Source organism: Metarhizium robertsii, assembly GCF_000187425.2.
Source record: "Metarhizium robertsii ARSEF 23 chromosome Unknown MAA_Scf_5, whole genome shotgun sequence".
Classification (NCBI taxonomy): domain Eukaryota; kingdom Fungi; phylum Ascomycota; class Sordariomycetes; order Hypocreales; family Clavicipitaceae; genus Metarhizium; species Metarhizium robertsii.
This window is the reverse complement of record NW_011942193.1, coordinates 309,928-328,033: the sequence shown is the minus strand read 5'-3', so window position 1 is coordinate 328,033 and position 18,106 is coordinate 309,928. Positions and strand designations below refer to the sequence as shown.

The window sequence follows — 18,106 nt, the reverse complement described above, 5'->3', positions numbered from 1 at the left end:
TCACATTATATAGTGTATAATTTATTTTCTTTCCTGATTTTACTTGCAGTACTTAAATCACGCGACTCAACCTTGCATCTTTGGGACTCTCCAAGGCACCAATGGGCTCACACAGGCCTCCGAGCCTATCTGACGAGCATAATGGTGATTCAGGGCAAATACATATTGACTCCCAGACGTCCGCCCAGCCAAGCCAAGGACTAGATACTCACAGGTTTCCTAGTCGTGTGATTTATCTGCGGCATCTTTGCGGCTCTCTCTGAGTTGAATTGATGGATGTTCTTGCCCACAACCTTGTAATGTGGTTGGTGAAGCTAACTCGCCATTCTTTTATTGTTCTCACATATCGCATCACATTCGCTAAATTTTTTCTGCACAGCCTGCACACGTACCGTTTACAAGGCAAAGTTAAGTTTCCTGTGACAGTCGTTGGATTCGTTATGCTCCTCGGGAGCAATATTGCCCTCGCCCAAGCTGAATATCAAGCGAGCAGGTCCAATTCGACAAGTCCAGCACTGCTACTGTTGTTGCAAAAGATACTGTGTTCTTGCAAAGTCCCTCAAGTCCCCACCTCCTGTTCGGACTGCCGCCTCGGACAACGACATAGGTTTTGACAATGCCGTCCAGCACCGGCGCCAATGCACCCAACCCTCTTGAGTAGGACGATGACGGCAGTGGTACTGGTTCAAAAAGCCACGCTGCGGGAACAACCCCAAATATACTCCTGTAATTGTTCCAAGCCTAGCACTAGTGGTATTCCCAATACTCCCGTGAAGAGCACACCGCTCTGATGGGAACTGATACGGCCTCTGAGACCACCACTAGTGGTTCTTTTCCTGATGCTTCAAAGCTTCTCGTCAATACCCCTTTCCCCTTCTCCGAGTACAACGTATTGTATACTTTGTCATCATCATCGATGGCCAGGCTAGTAGCCGCTGAATCACAAGTTTGCTAAGGCGTCCCGAGAAAGGGGTTGTCCGGATCTAATTCACCGGACACGGAATAAATTGGGGGTGTACTGTACCCCCTGGAATACGAGTGCGTACATCCGCTCCGAGTTCATCAACGGCCCAGCTCACCGATATGGTCTCTCCCATGGTTGTGGCGATGCTGCTTATTTGCCTCATTTCCTCAAGTCCTGCCTGTCTCTCCGGCGTAATAGAGATGGCTTGGCCAAGTCTGACATGCTTTAATTCTGGAAACTTGTATGGTGCTTGGCGGCCTAGGCAGTAGAGATCGCCCGTCATAGCCCTGTATACGTACATGACGCGGAGCCTTTGAATATTTGGTGGCAGAAGACGAGAGAGCCGGCCCGGATTCGTTTCAGCATCTGGGCTCGATGGGCTATAGATGGATGCCTGATCGATGCCGAGCTCCTCAAGCTGTTCGAAATCTCGTAGCAACTCGATGGCGCTGGTATCGTAGGATTCGGCCAACGAACACTCGACGTAATCCCGGTATTGCTCGTCCGCGTCAAGGCCCTCAATCGTGCGGTGGAAGCCGCAGTTGAAGTCAAACCTTCCCCTTGGAAGATAGGCAAAGTACAACCGTCGAAGGGTGCGCTTGACGCGCAAAAACGACTCTACTAGCTGCCTGACATTCGAGACGCCGATGGTCGTTTGCTCATAGTATTCGAGATCCTGTAGCTGGCAACAATAGCCTAGTATTTCTTCCAGGTGTTCCGGATGTGGGCCGTTAATAACCAAGCTACGCAAGTTGGCAAGGGCCAACTCAAAATGAGGTTGAAATTCCACGTCTAGAATTCGATTCCAGCCCGTGAGATGGCAACAATCCAAGAGATACAAGGTCTGCATATTCGGCGCGGCTGAAAGTAATGGTATTGCCTCGGAGAAGAAGTACTGTCCTGAATATCCTCGAATAGCAAGTTTTGCCAGTCGAGACAAATTGATATCAACATTCACAAAGGGGCGCGAAGGGGTGTTATGTGCGATGAGGAGCATCTCAATATTGGGAGAGAGGGCTATCGCGAGCCCCTCAAGCCAGCGGTGGCCCTCAAGCGATGATAGCGGCTGGTCTTCGTAGAAGCTATCGACATCTGACAGACTGCTGTCGTCCTCCAGTACCCGCATGCCACACTCCTCTGCCTTGGTTTCAAAAGCGCGCAAAAGATCAAGGGAGCATCCCTTCACAACATCCGAGTCCACTAGTTGCAGAGCCCTTACATGGCCCGCGAGGTCTGGTCGCTGCATAATTGTTCGAACAAAGAGGGAGAGCTTGTCGTCCCCAGAAGATGCGCGAATGGCATGGTTTAGGCCAAAGCCGGCGGTTGTGGGAAGATTCCCAGTCGCATAGTAGTGGTAAAGCACCGGCTGGGCAATGACGCTGAGCCGTTTTGATGTGCTACATAGCCGAGACAGCGAGGATTTGTGTGCAAGAACATCGCGCGAGTCTGCATTAGGGAAGACACCTTGGTGTTGGCAATGAAAGCATAGTTGCTTGCAGATATGTTGGATGATCTCGGTCGGTAGGGAGTCCATCCTGAGATGCTTCGTGCTAATAAAAAGGGAAGGCCGACATGTAGTTACTTTACGGACAAATTGCCTGGCAAAATCAATCTTCCGTGTGGATCCAGCGGCCGAATTGCCGCCACGTTATTGGCCACCAGATTGACCTTTCGACCAGAAAACGCCTGACTGGGACTTTGTAATTGGTGGGGCAGCCAGAGTGTTGATGATTGGCATTCCGCGGAGCCCGTCACAGGCCAAAGCGGACAAACGGACATGGAGAGCCGGACGAGGGGAAAAAGGCGTGTGAGTTCAGTATAACGTAGAAATCATCCTGTACACGGATAAAGTCGGGTTAAAACGGAAGTTTGATTTGAAAGCACATAATAGCTCTCTAGAGCCTTTGGAAGCAGCAGTCAAATTCTCCTCTATATAGTTTCCATCGAGGACCAGCTCACTGTTCAATTTGACATATAGCTAACTTCTTCGTAATACATCCTAAACGTACCGAGTACATAGCCTCACTTATTGCCCAGTCTCAATCAACGCACTGATGGACGGCATGACAACCGACAAACCTCAAGCCGTGCAGGTCGACAAGACCGAGCATGGCATAACAACCATCACCATCAACCGCTTCCATCGCCGAAACGCAGTCGACGGCCCCACGGCTAAGGAACTAACAGACGCATTCCTCGCATTCGAAGCGGATCCCACGCAAAAAGTGTGCGTGTTCCACGGCGCCAACGGCACCTTTTGCGCTGGCTTCGACTTACACGAGGTCGCCAAGTATCGCGGCGCAGAATCCAGCTCCAGCGCAGCAGACTACAAAGGCCCCATCATAGACGCCAACCACCGCGTTCAAGGCCGCAACATCGGGCCCATTGGTCCCTCGAGGATGCAGATACTCAAGCCCGTCATCTGCGCAGTGGCCGGGCACGCCGTCGCCGGCGGCCTGGAGCTCTCCCTCCTGGGCGACATGCGTGTGGCCGAAGAGGACGCCGTGTTTGGCGTCTTTTGCCGGCGCTTTGGCGTGCCGCTTATTGACGGCGGGACGGTGCGTCTGCAAGCCATTGTCGGCTTGGGGCGAGCGTTGGATATGATTCTCACGGGGAGGCCCGTGTCGGCGCAGGAGGCCTTGCAGATGGGCCTTGCGAACCGTGTCGTTCCGAGGGGGCAGTCTTTGCAAGAAGCGACCAAGATTGCGGAGCAGTTGCTTGCGTTCCCGCAGGAGTGCATGAATGTTGATAGGGCGAATTGCTACTACGCGGCTTATAATGCCACCTCGTTTGAGGACGGTTTGAGGAACGAGTTTGATGAGGGTGTTGGTGTGATTACGACGGAGAGTGTGAGAGGAGCGGCTAGGTTCGCTGCTGGCGCTGGACGACATGGGTCTTTTTAAAAAGGATGGCGCAGTACGGTGAGAAACAAGAAGGGGTAGGAAACCTAGTCTACATGGGCAGACAGCCTTCATGTTTGTCAGAATTCGATATTTGTGAGTGTCATACCTCGTAGACCATCGTATCGCAGAAGTGGTCCATCATCACCTACATGAAAGGTCAGAGAAGCGACTCGAGGGTTCAATTCTTCCACACTATCAATAAACCCATGACTGGATTCGCCTCTCGAATGTTGTACTCCTCGCCCGTCAGGTTAAACTGTTCAATCCATCTATCCTTGAACCCAAGTTCCTGAATACCTTCAGATATCCACCGCAGCTTCCCTCGGAATCCTCCTTCTCTGGCGGCAGTCTCATACACAGACTTCTTCATGTGCGCTGCCAGGAAGGACACGTCCTCGTTTAGGTGTATACGGGATCTCCAGCCCGACCCCTCATCAATCTCCTTGATGTACTCCAGACGCGGCCACATTCTGTCCAACGGGGGGCGACTATATGCTTCCTTGCGCGTGACCAAGTCGTCAGCGGGATGAGGCACCACGCCCACAAACACCCCGTCATGGCTGAGATTATGCGAGATAGTTGCAAACATTGCTACTAACCCGGACCGTTTCTCGGTGTAATTCAAAAACCAGCCGCCGAAAGCACAGTCGAAGAAGCCGATTGAGTTGTCGGGAGCATAGGACGTGGATATAGTACCGTCCCCAAGCACGAAACGAACGCGGCCGCTATCACTGGTCGACAGGCTTTTGGACGCAATGCCCAGCATGACTGGAGAGATATCCATGGCTGTCATCGTCAAGGTGGTCCACGACAATATTTCCTGGGTGTAGAATCCCGTGCCACAGGCAAACTCGACAATCTTGGCATCCGGTTTGAGCAATGGTCGGATGGTCCTCCTCACCATGGCAAGCTCCATTTGTTTGAAGAGGAGTTCGCCTACGACAAGATACGAAGATCCAATAGAGTCGTACTGTGTCATCTTGATGTGAATCTATGGTTTTGAGGAAACGTCGTCAAGATTGCGAGTCAATTTACAGGAAGAATCAAAGTCTGAGGTGCAGAGCTGAAACGTCGGGAGACAGAGAATAACGGCGACATTATATAGAGCAGCAGTTGTCTGGAAAACGGATAGAATGAACGCTTTATTGTCTCGTTTATGGCTTGGACAAAGCCACCGTAAAAAGCAACGACTTACCCCATGTCGATGTATCTGTAGCCAATGGACGCAAAAGTTCCCACGGCTCGCGGCTGCATCAATAGCGTAACGAGGTGGCCAGAAACTCGGTCTCGTCCATGGGAAAACGAAACAAATTACACAATAGCGTAAACGCAGGTTCGATGGTGGCTGAATGCTGGCTGTGTGATAGGTGACGTGGCAGTTCTTATGCATAAATCCGGCCAAAGGGTAGGAGTTGGACTTGTTTAATTGATTTCTTAACGCGCCACTCATAAGGTCATTCAATCCAACAGCTCCGACCGAACAAGCTATACTTTTCCTTCACAGCTTTCCTTCTCACAACCAGGGGCGCGGAAAGACATATATGGAGGTTCAATTGGAGGAGAAAACCCTGAGTCTTATCGCGGCCCAGCTTCAATGGAATTGTTTCGGAAGATCTTTCCGCCCTGGCGAGGGACACGCCAAAAACTTTCCGAGGCTTCCTGGCTGACGGATTTTCTGTCCGTAGCGTTACAAGCACGAGAGGGCGGTTATGAGGCATACAAATATCATGATTGAACAACTGCAAAGACACTTTGAACAGGATGTTAGCAGGTCAACGTCAGTGGGGTGTGTGAATGAAGAATGCATTTCCAGAGGCAATGTATTCGACTTGGCCGCATGGTTCACCTGGACCACCTTGGACACTGTGGGTGATTTGACCCTCGGAGAAAGCTTTTCCAGCTTAGAAAATCTGGACACAGGATTATACGTCTGGTTCATGTTCAAGGCTTGCGCGTGAGGGGCCCAAGTCGTTGTGCTGTGGTATCTAGACCTGAGAGATTTGGCAGAAGGACAGAGGTATTTTTTGAGGAGCAACATGTTGAAAGTTCTGCAGGAAACGAACATGATGCTATCAAAGCGGATGGACAGTGCGAAGGAGAAGGACGATCTAATTGAGCCCGTCATCAAGGCGAAAGAAAGGGCGGCCAGACCCAACCCGTCACTCATCATGCCATGTTTTACGGGCTCTTGACAGCACACGACGTTTATTGCCGTTGCACGACCTGAAAATTATATAGGAACTGAAGTTTAAGCGCGTGGTTGCTACCACAAACGGCCTGATTGTTGCTGGGGCGGAAGCTACGTCATTGGCTTTATCGTCATTCGCCTCCTGTTTGGTTAGCAGCCCGACATGTCTAACTAGAGCCATGGGTGAGATTCGATCTGCATTTGAGCGAACATTTCTAAAAGCCATTCGGGTTCCATGTGTTGGAGGCTTCGCAGCCCTTCCTGGTAGGACCGAGAAGCTGTGCTGGAAGAAAGTACGTGGATTTTGCATATCCCCATCACGACAGAAAGCCAACCTCCCTTTACTAGACTTTGTACCAGAAGATACACCAGACATCTTCTGGAAGAAGAAACCTTTGTTGATTCAGTGAAACCCGCCACTCCATCCCTCCAAAAACAGCCAAAGGTCCGGTGTAAACTTCCTGCGCCACGCGGGGGTTAGACTATCGCATACGCCTGCATCTGAACCTCGGAGGACTTTAAATTATCAATGAGCCTCCTGTCGTTGCTTCATCCGACACATGAGCCATTCCGCACCAGACGTCATCTACGTAGCTCTCACACTAACCATTGCTGGAAGGGCTGTCAATTTGACTCATTGTCCTACCATCTGTCAGAAATCACAATCCATGGCCAAGCCACCAACTCTTATAGCCACGTCTGGCCCGACTAGGAAGTGGCCAACCCATCCTCTCTCTCCTTGGCTGCCGGGCGCCATCGTGTCAATCGTGGATGTGGAGAACTGTCTACAGAGCACGTCAATGTTGGTCCGTGAGCCCGATTCATGCAGCCATCCAAGTGGCGCAATTGACATCAATGGGAAGAACAATAGAGCTGCAAAGCGCTAAGAGAGCTCAGCTGCAGCTGCTTATGTGGTGTCAAGTGTTGGGAGCTCGACCTCCGCCCGAGCAGATCAACGTATATTGTCTCGAGCTCCGCGCCAGGCTGGCCTTTAACATCGACTTTTCATCTTCGAATTCATCACGATACCATTAGTATGCCATTCCGTGGCCACGCAAAACTTTCTCATATCAGACAACAATGTTGACTGCCGTGCTGGGTGTCATGAGCGCAGCAACTGGCGCTTGGTTGGTGTCTTACATCATTGACGTTGCTGAGCTTCTCCCCGACGAAGACGGGGATATGCTCCGCGAAGCTATTCCTACAGCTCATCGTGAGCAAGCCTCTTGGTTTCCATCCTGCTCCGCCTTGTTACTAACCCTTCCATCAGTAAGAGAACCTAGACTGGCCGGAGCCGGATGCAGACAGGGAAAGCTCCTTCATGGGCTGCACAACGACATCAGAAGCCAGTGAACGTGGAAGACGATCACTGTCCCTCATTTGACTACCATTCACTGAGACGTGAGCTTGAAGCCGTCTTTCCCGCTTCTTTGGCGTTGGAAAGACGATCCAAAGACGTGTGTGTATTGAAATGAGCCTGCGACGCTTCATATGTATACGAGGGGATGGCCGAACGTATAATAATTCGGGGCATTTTTCAAAGAGTCAGGAGATAAACACTTTTTGTCGCACGCTTGACGTCGTCAAGTATGTTGGGATAGGTTCCGACACCAAGACGGAGAGGTTCGTTGACGACCCTTCTCCGCCGTGGCCTGCGCCACGTAAAAGAAGCAGAAACACAAGTCTACTAAGAGTTTCTAGCAGGCATATGTACCTAATAGTTTATCTGAATGCATTTCATGTTCCATCATCACCTGTCCAGTGTCCGAGTCTTACCATTGCTTTGCGTGGATCGAAATCTTGCCAGTCCACACATACACGCGAGCTGCTCATCAGTCGTCTCCAGCTGGCTTCTTTCCAGAAAGGTCTTAAGATCCCGATTAAGACACTGGATAATCCATGATTCTTGTCTTTTGGCTCGGGTCAGGGGCGTTGCACCCTGGTACTCATCTAGATATAAATCGGTCATCTTCTACCCCTCCCCACGGTAGTTTACATCAAACCAAGCAACCATACAGCAAAGCTATTAATTCTCCATCATGCGTTGATCAGTGCCTCTGCAGCCACTGGTACACCCTATCCGCAATCTCCAGGTTATTCTTCTCCATAAAGAACATGTGTCCGTTGCCGTGAATGCCCTCCTCGCCCAGATCCGCATGCTCCACCTCCACGCCAACTTGCTCCAGATACTTGACGGTGCAGTAATCATACGGCGCATGAAACGACGCCTCGCCGGTAACAACAAGCTGTGGGATTCCGCCCAGGTTTGTCAGCTTCTTCGCCGGGGCCTTTTGCATGATGCACTCGTCGTGATGGGCGTCGATTGCCGGCTCGACCACAGTCTCCATGTTGTCGGCATTCTCGCCCGCCGACGGCTCGTACCCGATGGCGAGGTCGGTGAGGCCAAAGGCGAACGCTGGCTCGTTGCCAAACGGTGGTCGGAGGGTGAATGGCGGACCGGACGGCTCGAGCTGCACAATGCCCTTGACAAGGTGTGGGCGCATGTCTCCGACCCTCCAGCCTGCTCAATCGTTAACCATTTCCGCAAGTCATGAGATATTGAAACCGGGGGACGATACCGTATGCCCCCGCCTGCGAGTGACTGATGATATAACAGTCGCCTACGAGGTCTACCAAGGCCGAATATGCCTGGGCATTCTCCTCTTCGCCTATGAAGCGGTCCTTTTGGAACTGCACCTGGCTTCTGTAGAAGGCGTCAAAGGTCGAGTCGCCGACGCGGCCGGTGCCGGGCCATTGCGTGTGAAGCTTCGCCTGCGGCCACTGGTTGCCGTTGTGTGCTACGTCGGTGAATATGTCAGAGACAGAATCGGGGGAGCCAATGTACCCGATGCTCCCGTGTCCGGGAAACCAGAAGGAGCGGCCGCGCGCAGGCTGGTCCGAGAGGTAGACGGTGTGACCTTTGGAGATGAAGTAGGATGCCCATCCTGGCCGCCCGTCTGGCGTATCAAGAAAATTGGTGCCCGTCTGGGCCGCGCCGGCGATGAAGATGATGGGAAGTGGTGGGTTCGCCGGGGCCGGGTTGGGGGAAAGCTTCTCGACGTAGATTTGCCCCGTCATGGCCATTGATGTGGAATTGGTTGCATTGTCCTGCTTGTCCCGTCTTAGAGACGCGTAAAACCAGAGGAGGAATCCAGACTTGCCGTCACGTTTGTGTACCGTCCGCCAACGTAGAGAACCTCGCGTTTGGGAACAATGTTGACAAGCTGGGAACAATTGGCCTGCGCATGGCCTCCTAGCAAGGCGACTTGGGTCAAATGCGTGAGAGAAGTAAAGGTGCCAAGGTTGACCATACTGCAAAGGCTCCGGGGAGGAGGCGTCAACTGGTTTGTAGGTGGAAAGGATTGTAGAAGAGGAACATGGCATGGGGCGGGTAAGAAATTAGCGGATGTTTGGTGTCTGTCGCTTCACAGGTGACTTTCGGGTTAGGGTTATACATTCCTCGGGACGCCCTCGTGCATACCCAGAAGCAACCCCCAAATAGAAATGACTTGCCCACTAATATTATTCTGACTTCTTCCGAGATGTATCACTAAATATCTAGATCGAGATGCTAGCTTAGTTCTCACGAGGCCCTGGACGAAGGGATCAAGAGGCCCTGTCAACCCACAGCATACAGAGCTTGAAGGTATGCTTCAACAACCTTATCCCCGAAGCTTATTACAAGTCATGACTGCTAGTGTGCCGACAATAAGCAATGCTATCATTTCCAAGCAATCAGGATTCCACAGTGAGGGTTTGCCTCCCTGATTTGCCACTCGTCACTAGTCAAGTCGAACCGTTGTTTCCAAACATCATCCAGCAAAAATTCACGTTTCCATTCTAACCGTCCTTGAAAGCCACCAAGTCTCGCCGCTTCTTCGTACACCTCTCGCTTCATATGCCATGTCATGAAATCGACGCCATTATTATCCACGAGCACCCGGAGGCCGTAACCGTCACCTGATTCCAGAGGTTTTGTATACTTGTTTCTCGGAAACATTCTATTAAACGGTGGCTTAGTATAGATTTCCGCTCGAGCACCCACATCATCCGTCGGATGAGGCACTATGGCTATGAAGGGCGCGCCGGGGCGAAGGTTTTGCGCCACGTTTCTAAACATGGCTCTCAACTGGGCTTTGTTCTCGGCGTAGTTTAAAAACCAAGCGCCAAACGCCAGATCAAAATAACACGAGCTGTGATCGGGCGCGAATGATTGCATCTCGGCGCCGTCTGCCGCAACGAGTCGCAAGTTTCCGGCCTCGACGTGATGATGTGCTCGAGCGGCGGCCTCGGCAAGCATGGGGCGAGATATGTCGACCGCCGTCATGTCCGTGGCGCCCCAATCGAAAAGTCTTGTCGTGTAGCAACCAGTGCCACACGCTAATTCGAGTACTTTCATTCCGGGCCGTAGTAACGGACTGACTGCTCGGTAAACGTTCTCCCATTCCATTTGTCTATACGGTAGCGTGTCAAACACGTTGTATGTCGAGCTCAGCGAATTGTATTGAGTCATTTCCGTGACATGTGCAGGCGGTAGGTTGTGATGAGAGACTATTTGATCCTCTGGAAGGAATTGGTATTTTATAAACCTGTGACAAGGGCTCACAGGAGGGCTCGCGAATAGCTTCAAATTCAGCGAATAATTGTCTTTGGGCTTTCAAGGTCCCAAGTTTTCTTCATTAGAGTCCTGACCTTTCACCCGTATATATACATGAGTTCCGGTATGCGTATAACCAGACCTAGACGACTGGGGCATGTAAGTTGCAGCTGCCTTGGTCTTCTAGCCTATATTACCCAACTTATCTGCATGACCACCAGACCTTGAGGGTTCGGCTGCAATAGGTGTTATCGGCCGGATTAGGAGGGTTATGTTGCTCATCCATGTGACAAGCCCAGTCTCAAAGCAAAGATATAAACGGCTGTCCCGATGACCCTGCATGTTCTGTCTGTGCTACTACGTCATAGTTAGACATAATTTGCTATTTCTATTACGTCATAACTTGTTTCCAAGAAAACTCGCGTCGTAGTGAAGAGGACGCCAATGTGGCTCCTTCGCATCCTGCAGTTTTCCACACTTTTTTCCGTTGCTTGTTTTTAGCCATTTTGCCTCTTCTCTATGCTATGGAGCTGCAGTCGTCCGTTTTCGGAACGAAAATTTCGATTGGCCTTGTGTTTTGGATAAGCCATAAAAGGCATGCGCAACTGCTAACCGAATTCGACCAGATTTCCAATATCCAAGCCCCTTATTTTATACCTCACAATAGTATAATATATTTGCTCCAATATGACCAGGAATGATGCTGCCGTGATAAGGGCTTCGGGTAGTCACAATGATGGGGCACGATAAATGGATTAGCACCCGTGATGGCTTATTAAAGCAAATTTTAATCCAGAGGTAGATTGATGCAATCGAGAACCAATTCCGCGGTTGAACTCAATCCACAACCGCCATGAGGCCCATCGTTGATTTAATGCATCCACGCCGATTCTCACTGTCAAGAGCAGCAGTTTTGGATTGAATTTAGCGGTGGATCGTGTCCTTGATTGTAGTCATCTATGTATGGCATTGAGCCCTATCTTACAGTCAAACATCGTAGTCGACATTTTCCAATTCATGAATAATACCTGGTTTTGATGAGCTGGTAGGTTTCCTAGCTTTCCTGCTTAAATTACAAGCGAGGTTGAACCTCGTAGATCTTATGGTCCCGCATGTTGACAACGGGCCGAATCGATCGCTTGCCCCAAGACATGGCTCTCGCCAGCCCCTGAACCTAAATCCGTTGAAAACCTGCATGTGGTCATCTGACGTCTCCTTCCTGCTAATGTCATCTAGTTTAAGCATCATCCGCGGACGGCACGGCTCGGAGCTCGTACGACACGGGAGGAATCTGAGTTGCATAGTAGCATTGCGTAAACCCACACACGGAGAAGCCGCGAATGACTGGTGCAAATGACCCGGGCCTTGGCTTCCCAACTCAATCAACCAAACCACATATAACCTTGTCCGCTGTGGAGTTCATAGAGTTCCTCGAGTGACTGCTAGGAACTTGGATTCACACGCTTGCGACGAAACTCTCTTTCCCAAGTACAACGCCGCAATCTACGACTGTGTCACTCTCAACGGGAATATACACATAAGAAGCCCAAGTTTATACCTTGTGTTGCGTGCTTGATCCGAATACAGACTGCCATGTCGTTTCTCGACACAGTCTTGGAGGTTGCCACATGGGCCCTCAAACCCAATCAGGCGTGTACGGCGCCGCCAGAAGCGTCCAGTACTCTCGTGTTTACGAAAGAGCAAAATCCTTTGTTGTAAACTCGTCATGTCATATTCTTGCACCTAAAAGACTTGACCTGACGACATGGCCGACTTTTCTCCATAAATTACACAGTCAACGATATAGTACAGCTGAAACCCAAGTTCTGTGACTTTCATATCAAGTAGCAATTTTTGGAAACGAGGGCAATAGCCTCGCCGGACGGCTCCTTTGATCCTCAGCCGCCGAATGAAAATTCAGCCAAGACCTTGCCACTGGCCACACCACTGGCGAAGGTGAGGCGGATCGGCACATTCACGGCTAGACTTTATGAAAGGAAAGAGTCGGGCGTATCCCATCAACGCACCCCGCAAGATTGCGGTTGTTTTTAAAGTCACTGCTGTACGCTATCGCTGTGACAAGGGCTCAAAGAGGGCATGGGGCAATAACTCAATTCAGCTAATAACAGTGTTTGGTATCAAAGGTCCTTGGTTTTCCTCAAGGCCTTGGAGGTCAAAGACGTCTTTAATTATAAGAAGTCGGTGAGGGCCTTCTTCCCTAATCCCGTGACCGTAGCCCTTGTGTAACAGGGCGATTTCCATGTAAAAATCGCGGTGCTGTCCGAAGTGGCTGAACGTTACGGCTGGCATGATTATCATAGCCACAACCAAATTGCTGAGCTGTACTTCTCATTGACCCTAACCCTAACGCAACCGGGGACGTAAATGTACATGTCCTCTCTCTTCAGAGATCCAAGACTTCCTGTATATATCATACTTTGTGGACAACTTCTTCTTTGTGTAAATTGAGCTTTTTGAGTCATCCAGGACTTTCAGAAATCAGGGCTCTTTAGTACCAAAGACTACTATTAGATGAATTGAGTTACTCCTCTAAGCCTCCCTTGTAACAATTTGGCTCGTCCCGAACTACGCTACATGGTTACATTGTGACAAGTGATAGTATACCCTATCACGTGGTGGTTTTTGGCTGACAAGATGACAGCCAACGGAAGGCGTTTCTATAATTGTACGCGAGGCGCATTCTGTTGGGGGAAAGAATGACAAACGTCAAAACAGCACCCATTTATCTAACGGCGGGGATTCTTGGCCATTGCAAACTAGCATCAAACTACGGCTTTTATTTTTCTTATCGTCTGGTGGAAAGCCTCGTAATTAATCGCTTAGGGGATTTGCTTTGAGTACGTTGCATATCGCTGAAATCACGTCATGGCACCAAATAAACATGGCATATTTTGTTCACAATCAGAATTTATATCATATGACGAGATCTCAGAGGGACGTGGCTTGGGGACTCGTCGCAGCTCACAAGTGGTAATCTATTTCTTTGATTCGATCACCTGAGCCAAGTCGTGAGTGCTTTTGTAGAAAGGGCTTTCTGCACAGTTGAGGCGTCAACAGAGGTCTTTGGACTGAGACGTGCCTCAATCTTGTAAAACATGAACGAATAGTGAGGGATTTTGGACGACTTAGATGAGAAAAGGCATAATTTGGCATGATAGTATCCGTGGCTGGGTTTTCTCTTCTCTCTTTTTTGTCTTTTCTTTTTTTCACATGTATATGTTACGCCACGTGGTGGCAGCGAGTCTGTGTCCATCTCCATGGATATTGACAGATGTTTTTACTTCTTTGACGCAAATTAGCGTTATTAATAACTTGTCACGCTCGCACGCGTCTTTTCGCATGGCAGCAAAAAGAAATATCCATAACCCACATCTATCGATTGTCCCGCAATCCAACAACGGCATGACATTGGCGCCATGCAAGCCACGGTGCCAAAGCTCCAAGCCGCAAGAAACGCAGCACCGCACGTATTATACGTCACATTCGCGTCTCGACCAGGCGGGCTTGCTATTCGCCTACATGACAGTGGCTTTGTGCCTTTAATTTGTCGCCCTACCAGCTGGCTCCAGTCCATGTTATAGCACGTTGACATGTTGCTTTTTTTTAGCCCCGCGCACAATGTTTTCTTTTGATGCCCTGTGCGACGTTCAGCTTGCCAATATTTCACCCCTATCTTGTTCTTCTGCCTACTAGTTTCGAGGCCAAAAATTGGCCCTTCTCAAGCCGCCGTGTTGTGGTTAATCTGCCACCATGGCTGGTGCTCAGCTGGTTCCATCGTCCAGTCGAGAAAAATAGAATATAATTACTCCCAATGTGAATATTCTTGCACTAAAATTAGTGGAAAATGGACTTGAATACTTTTCTTTCTTGCCATATTGAACCCATGGTTGCACTTGGCGGCAGATTGACACCCGTGGTTTCCAAAGTCGCAACAACTCTTGGCTGAGAGCTAGAGGCGAGACAAAAGCCAATTTCACATTATATTTCAAGTTTTCGGCATCAGATTCACAAAAAGCATACGGAATATCCCTCTTTACAATGTCTACCGAAGCGCCGGTCCCCATCGCCGGGCGGATCATATGCATGGGAATATCGCTGCTGTCGACCACGGCGCTTACTTTATTTCTGAGTAGGTCCCTTTTCCGCATCCCTTGCGCAGCGCTAGAGAGCTGCTATACCCTTACTAACGGAAAACTTTGAAGCTCAGAGATGCCTGGTCATCAAGTCTTGGACGCGGCTCCCCATCCTGGTTTGGTGTAAGTCATGTCGCACCTTGTCCTCGAGTCCCGTCTGACACGGCGTTGGGCGCAGTGGTCTTTGCCATATACGTCGACTCGTACATGTTTGTTTTTGCTACCGCTATACTGCAACAATCCATCGGCGTCAACTCGAGTTTGACCACCTGTCAAGGGGCCATTTTACTTTGCCTAGCGTGTTACGTTACCACCAAGGTGAGTGTATTCTGCGGAAGTAAAAATTCATCTGTTTTTTTTTTGGTGTGTCTTGTAGACATTAGCTGACGAGCATGAGCTAGGTGGTAAGTGTCGCAGGACACCCAGGTTATTCTCCCACGAGGCTAACATAGACGTGTAGTTTATCTACCTATTTTTGGTTGAAAAAGCGGTGCGTCTGGCGCAATACACCATACCGTCTTGTGTTTGCCATACAAAACTAACGCAGCAGTGGACAGCATTTTGTACGGGGCACTACCAAGAAGAGAATGCACTCCAAGCTGTACATGTTCAACTGTTTCGGTATGCTCGGATTATACGTGGTTGTCGGAATCCTCAACGTCGTGTTGTAAGCTACTACCACGCCCGTGCAAACATGGAGTGCGCCCACTGTCAAGCATACTTACCCAGTCGACTATTCATAGCCGTATAGCCAAGTTGGAAAACGGCGTGTGCGAGATTGGCATGAAAAGCGCGGCCATGATCCCGCTCCTTGCCTTTGACACCGTGGCGAATATTTACCTGACGATTCTTTTCCTTGTTCCGCTGCGCAGTAAGTTTTGTACCATGCCGCTGTACCATACACGATGCGCAGATGTTTGACTTGTGCATGTATAGATCTTTATTCGTACAAGAGCATGCCCCGAACACCGGCGATCTTGAGACTACGGAGCGTTGCTACTCGAACCCTTTGTGGCGCCATGGCCACGCTGTTGAGTAGTATAGTGTAGGTGCTTCGCTATAACACGGTTGCGAATTTCTTCTACGCAAATGGAATCTTATGCGATTATAGAAACATTGCGGTCCTCATGGCGCTCGGCGGAGAAGCAGGCTGGATCTGCCTGCTGTGTTGCAATTGCGACAGTACGTTTTTTCTTGTCCAAATGGCCCGGTGAAGTTGTCAAATGCGGACATCTGACGTGAAAACTGGCAGTTTTGTTCTCTGCCATTGTCATCCAATGGATCACCTCCAAGGACAATGCGGGCACCGCGAGCACGGCCTCGACAGATGGAGAGGCCAATAGACAGCTGAAGCCGACTGCCACGCAAGAGCTCAAGCCCTGTGCGTTGCCATCTACGTGTTCTGCTCTTGGGAGCGATTCTCTCTCCGCCATGGATCGATGCTCGACGAGAAGTGACACGAACACGGATGGGCCTCATGGTTGCGGGGGTATACTCGTTACCACAACGATCAAACGGGAGGAGATGCAACCGGACGGCACAAAAAGATCGCGTGATGGGGAAAAGGGAACAATACAGACTCATGAAAGCTATTTGGCAGAGGAAGGCCGCGTGCACTTGGACGGCTCCGTGGGTGATGACTACAACTCAGTCGTCGCAGACGGTTGTGGCGGCTACAAGACCATTATTACCGCAGAGCCTAGCCCAGCGCAACAACCAAGGCGAGGATAATGGTGTTGTCTCTTGTATGATGGGCTCTCATCATCGATGTGTGTGGCCCGGCATCACGGGCAGAATGTATTGAGTAGCAAGCATGAAAAGCGTACAAAGTAGGACATATGTAGCGATTCGTTGCCTTGTACATGTAGAGACCTGCATAACCCGCACCGGCGTTCAACTCCGTCTGGTCGGTCCGTTCCGACTGCCTCGGCTTTAGTACTCCGGCCCACGCGCGACGCAGGCAACTCGGCCAGAGGCACAATACACTATAGTCAACGGCCAGTTTCATTTAATGTTATCGTGAAACGCATTCAAGAGTGTGTACTTTGTATTACCGCGACTAAAAAAAAATCACCTTTCTACGTGGCCTGGCCCGCGAAAGGCAACAAGAAAAAAAACATGTGGCATCCCCGTTCGGGCCAACTCTTGCATCCGGGGCTCCGCCTTGCCAAACGGCCCATCAGCAACCGCCAAATTTCACCGTCGGCGTCTCGGCACGAGACCAGAAGCAACCAGACGGGATGGAGACGAGAGCGAGCGTCAAGCCGGGCCTTGGTCCCTGTCCGTTTCCGCCTCCCAGGGCGACGATAAAGTCCCCTCCGTCCCCGCCACCTGCACCGTCCCGACTTCAACCACCAGACGCCCATTGGCACCAGCACCCGAGGAACCTGACGCGCCCACCATGTCGGCCAAGCTGCTGCTCGCGCTGCTCTCGCTCTCCGTCTTCTACTTCATCTTCTACTTCGCCGACGCCAATGGCCTCCGGGCGCTGGGCGACGCGGCGCAGCACGCCCAGACGCTGCCGGGCCTCGACGTGCCGCTCCGGACGCGCTACACCGGCCTCGCGCCGCTCGACCAGCTGCTCACCACCCTGACCGTCTTCTTCTGGCCCGTCGGCGACGGCAGCCAGCCCGCCCTGACGCTGCACTCGGTCGCCTTCTCGGGCACCTTTGCCTCGGCCTGGATCCTGGTGACGCTCGAGTCGTGGCGCAAGGGAAGCGCCGGCACCGCGGCCGCCTTGTGAGTGTGACATGGACATCTTCCTCCAATATCAGATGCTGACTGCTCGTGAAATGACAGCCCGGCGGTCCTCGGGCTCACGGCCCAGGTGCTCACGTTTGCCTTTGCCACGCCGCTCTACGCCCTGCTGCACCTGTGCTACTCTACGACGGCGACCAACCCGACAACCACGAATATGCGGATTCCGCACACGGTGCTCCGCGCGCTGCCGCACGTCTTCACCGTGGCCATGTTCGTCCCCTCGCTGCTCATGATTGTGCCCCTCTCCGAGACCATGACGCACGACCTCAAGCAGATCTGCATCGCCGTGTGGCAGCCGTGGCCGGCGTACGTGGCCGTGCTCCTGGTCGCGGCGTATCTCGTCGGCGGGCGCGGCGACGCAGACGCCCGCAAGACGGCCAGCTCCTTGCGGTACGTGTACGCCTTCGCCTTTGCCAACACGGCCGTCGCGCACCTCGTCAGCGTCGTGCTCTCGGCGGCCACCGTCGCCGTGCCCGCCGTCTTCCGCGCGCCGTACCGCGAGGCCCTGCACCCGGGGAGCGTCTTCGCGGCGCCGCTGCC

At 51.3% G+C, this 18,106-nt stretch overlaps 7 protein-coding genes across 7 annotated transcripts in view; 3 read left to right on the top strand and 4 right to left on the bottom strand.

The window, feature by feature from the left end:
- Positions 1–983: 983 nt before the first annotated feature.
- On the bottom strand, positions 984–2,498 carry MAA_00059 (uncharacterized protein; the record flags this gene model as incomplete). The annotated part of the gene is made up of 1 exon (XM_007818057.1): positions 984–2,498. One exon carries the CDS (start codon positions 2,496–2,498, stop codon positions 984–986), a length of 1,515 nt encoding a protein of 504 aa, XP_007816248.1.
- A 529-nt stretch (positions 2,499–3,027) lies between these two features.
- On the top strand, positions 3,028–3,867 carry MAA_00060 (carnitinyl-CoA dehydratase; the record flags this gene model as incomplete). Its single annotated transcript, XM_007818058.1, has 1 exon — positions 3,028–3,867. The coding sequence occupies one exon, from the start codon at positions 3,028–3,030 to the stop codon at positions 3,865–3,867; it is 840 nt and encodes a 279-aa protein (XP_007816249.1).
- Positions 3,868–4,045: 178 nt separating this feature from the next.
- Positions 4,046–4,846, bottom strand: MAA_00061 (ToxA protein; the record flags this gene model as incomplete). Its single annotated transcript, XM_007818059.1, has 1 exon — positions 4,046–4,846. The coding sequence occupies one exon, from the start codon at positions 4,844–4,846 to the stop codon at positions 4,046–4,048; it is 801 nt and encodes a 266-aa protein (XP_007816250.1).
- Positions 4,847–8,103: 3,257 nt separating this feature from the next.
- MAA_00062 (alpha/beta-hydrolase) lies at positions 8,104–9,366 on the bottom strand (the record flags this gene model as incomplete). The annotated part of the gene is made up of 3 exons (XM_007818060.2): positions 8,104–8,576; positions 8,635–9,176; positions 9,233–9,366. 3 exons carry the CDS (start codon positions 9,364–9,366, stop codon positions 8,104–8,106), a joined length of 1,149 nt encoding a protein of 382 aa, XP_007816251.2.
- Positions 9,367–9,776: 410 nt separating this feature from the next.
- Positions 9,777–10,568, bottom strand: MAA_00063 (methyltransferase type 11; the record flags this gene model as incomplete). Its single annotated transcript, XM_007818061.1, has 1 exon — positions 9,777–10,568. One exon carries the CDS (start codon positions 10,566–10,568, stop codon positions 9,777–9,779), a length of 792 nt encoding a protein of 263 aa, XP_007816252.1.
- Positions 10,569–14,711: 4,143 nt separating this feature from the next.
- On the top strand, positions 14,712–16,537 carry MAA_00064 (uncharacterized protein; the record flags this gene model as incomplete). Its single annotated transcript, XM_007818062.2, has 9 exons — positions 14,712–14,802; positions 14,876–14,929; positions 14,985–15,124; positions 15,183–15,214; positions 15,357–15,473; positions 15,550–15,677; positions 15,743–15,851; positions 15,918–15,988; positions 16,059–16,537. The coding sequence occupies 9 exons, from the start codon at positions 14,712–14,714 to the stop codon at positions 16,535–16,537; spliced, it is 1,221 nt and encodes a 406-aa protein (XP_007816253.2).
- A 670-nt stretch (positions 16,538–17,207) lies between these two features.
- MAA_00065 (uncharacterized protein) overlaps positions 17,208–18,106 on the top strand; it is a gene marked incomplete at both ends in the record, with an annotated part of 1,236 nt that continues 337 nt past the window's right edge. The window contains 2 exons of the mRNA XM_007818063.1: positions 17,208–17,545; positions 17,606–17,956. Of these exons, the coding sequence (XP_007816254.1) occupies positions 17,208–17,545; positions 17,606–17,956 (689 nt within the window). The remainder of the gene's footprint in view (positions 17,546–17,605; positions 17,957–18,106) is intronic.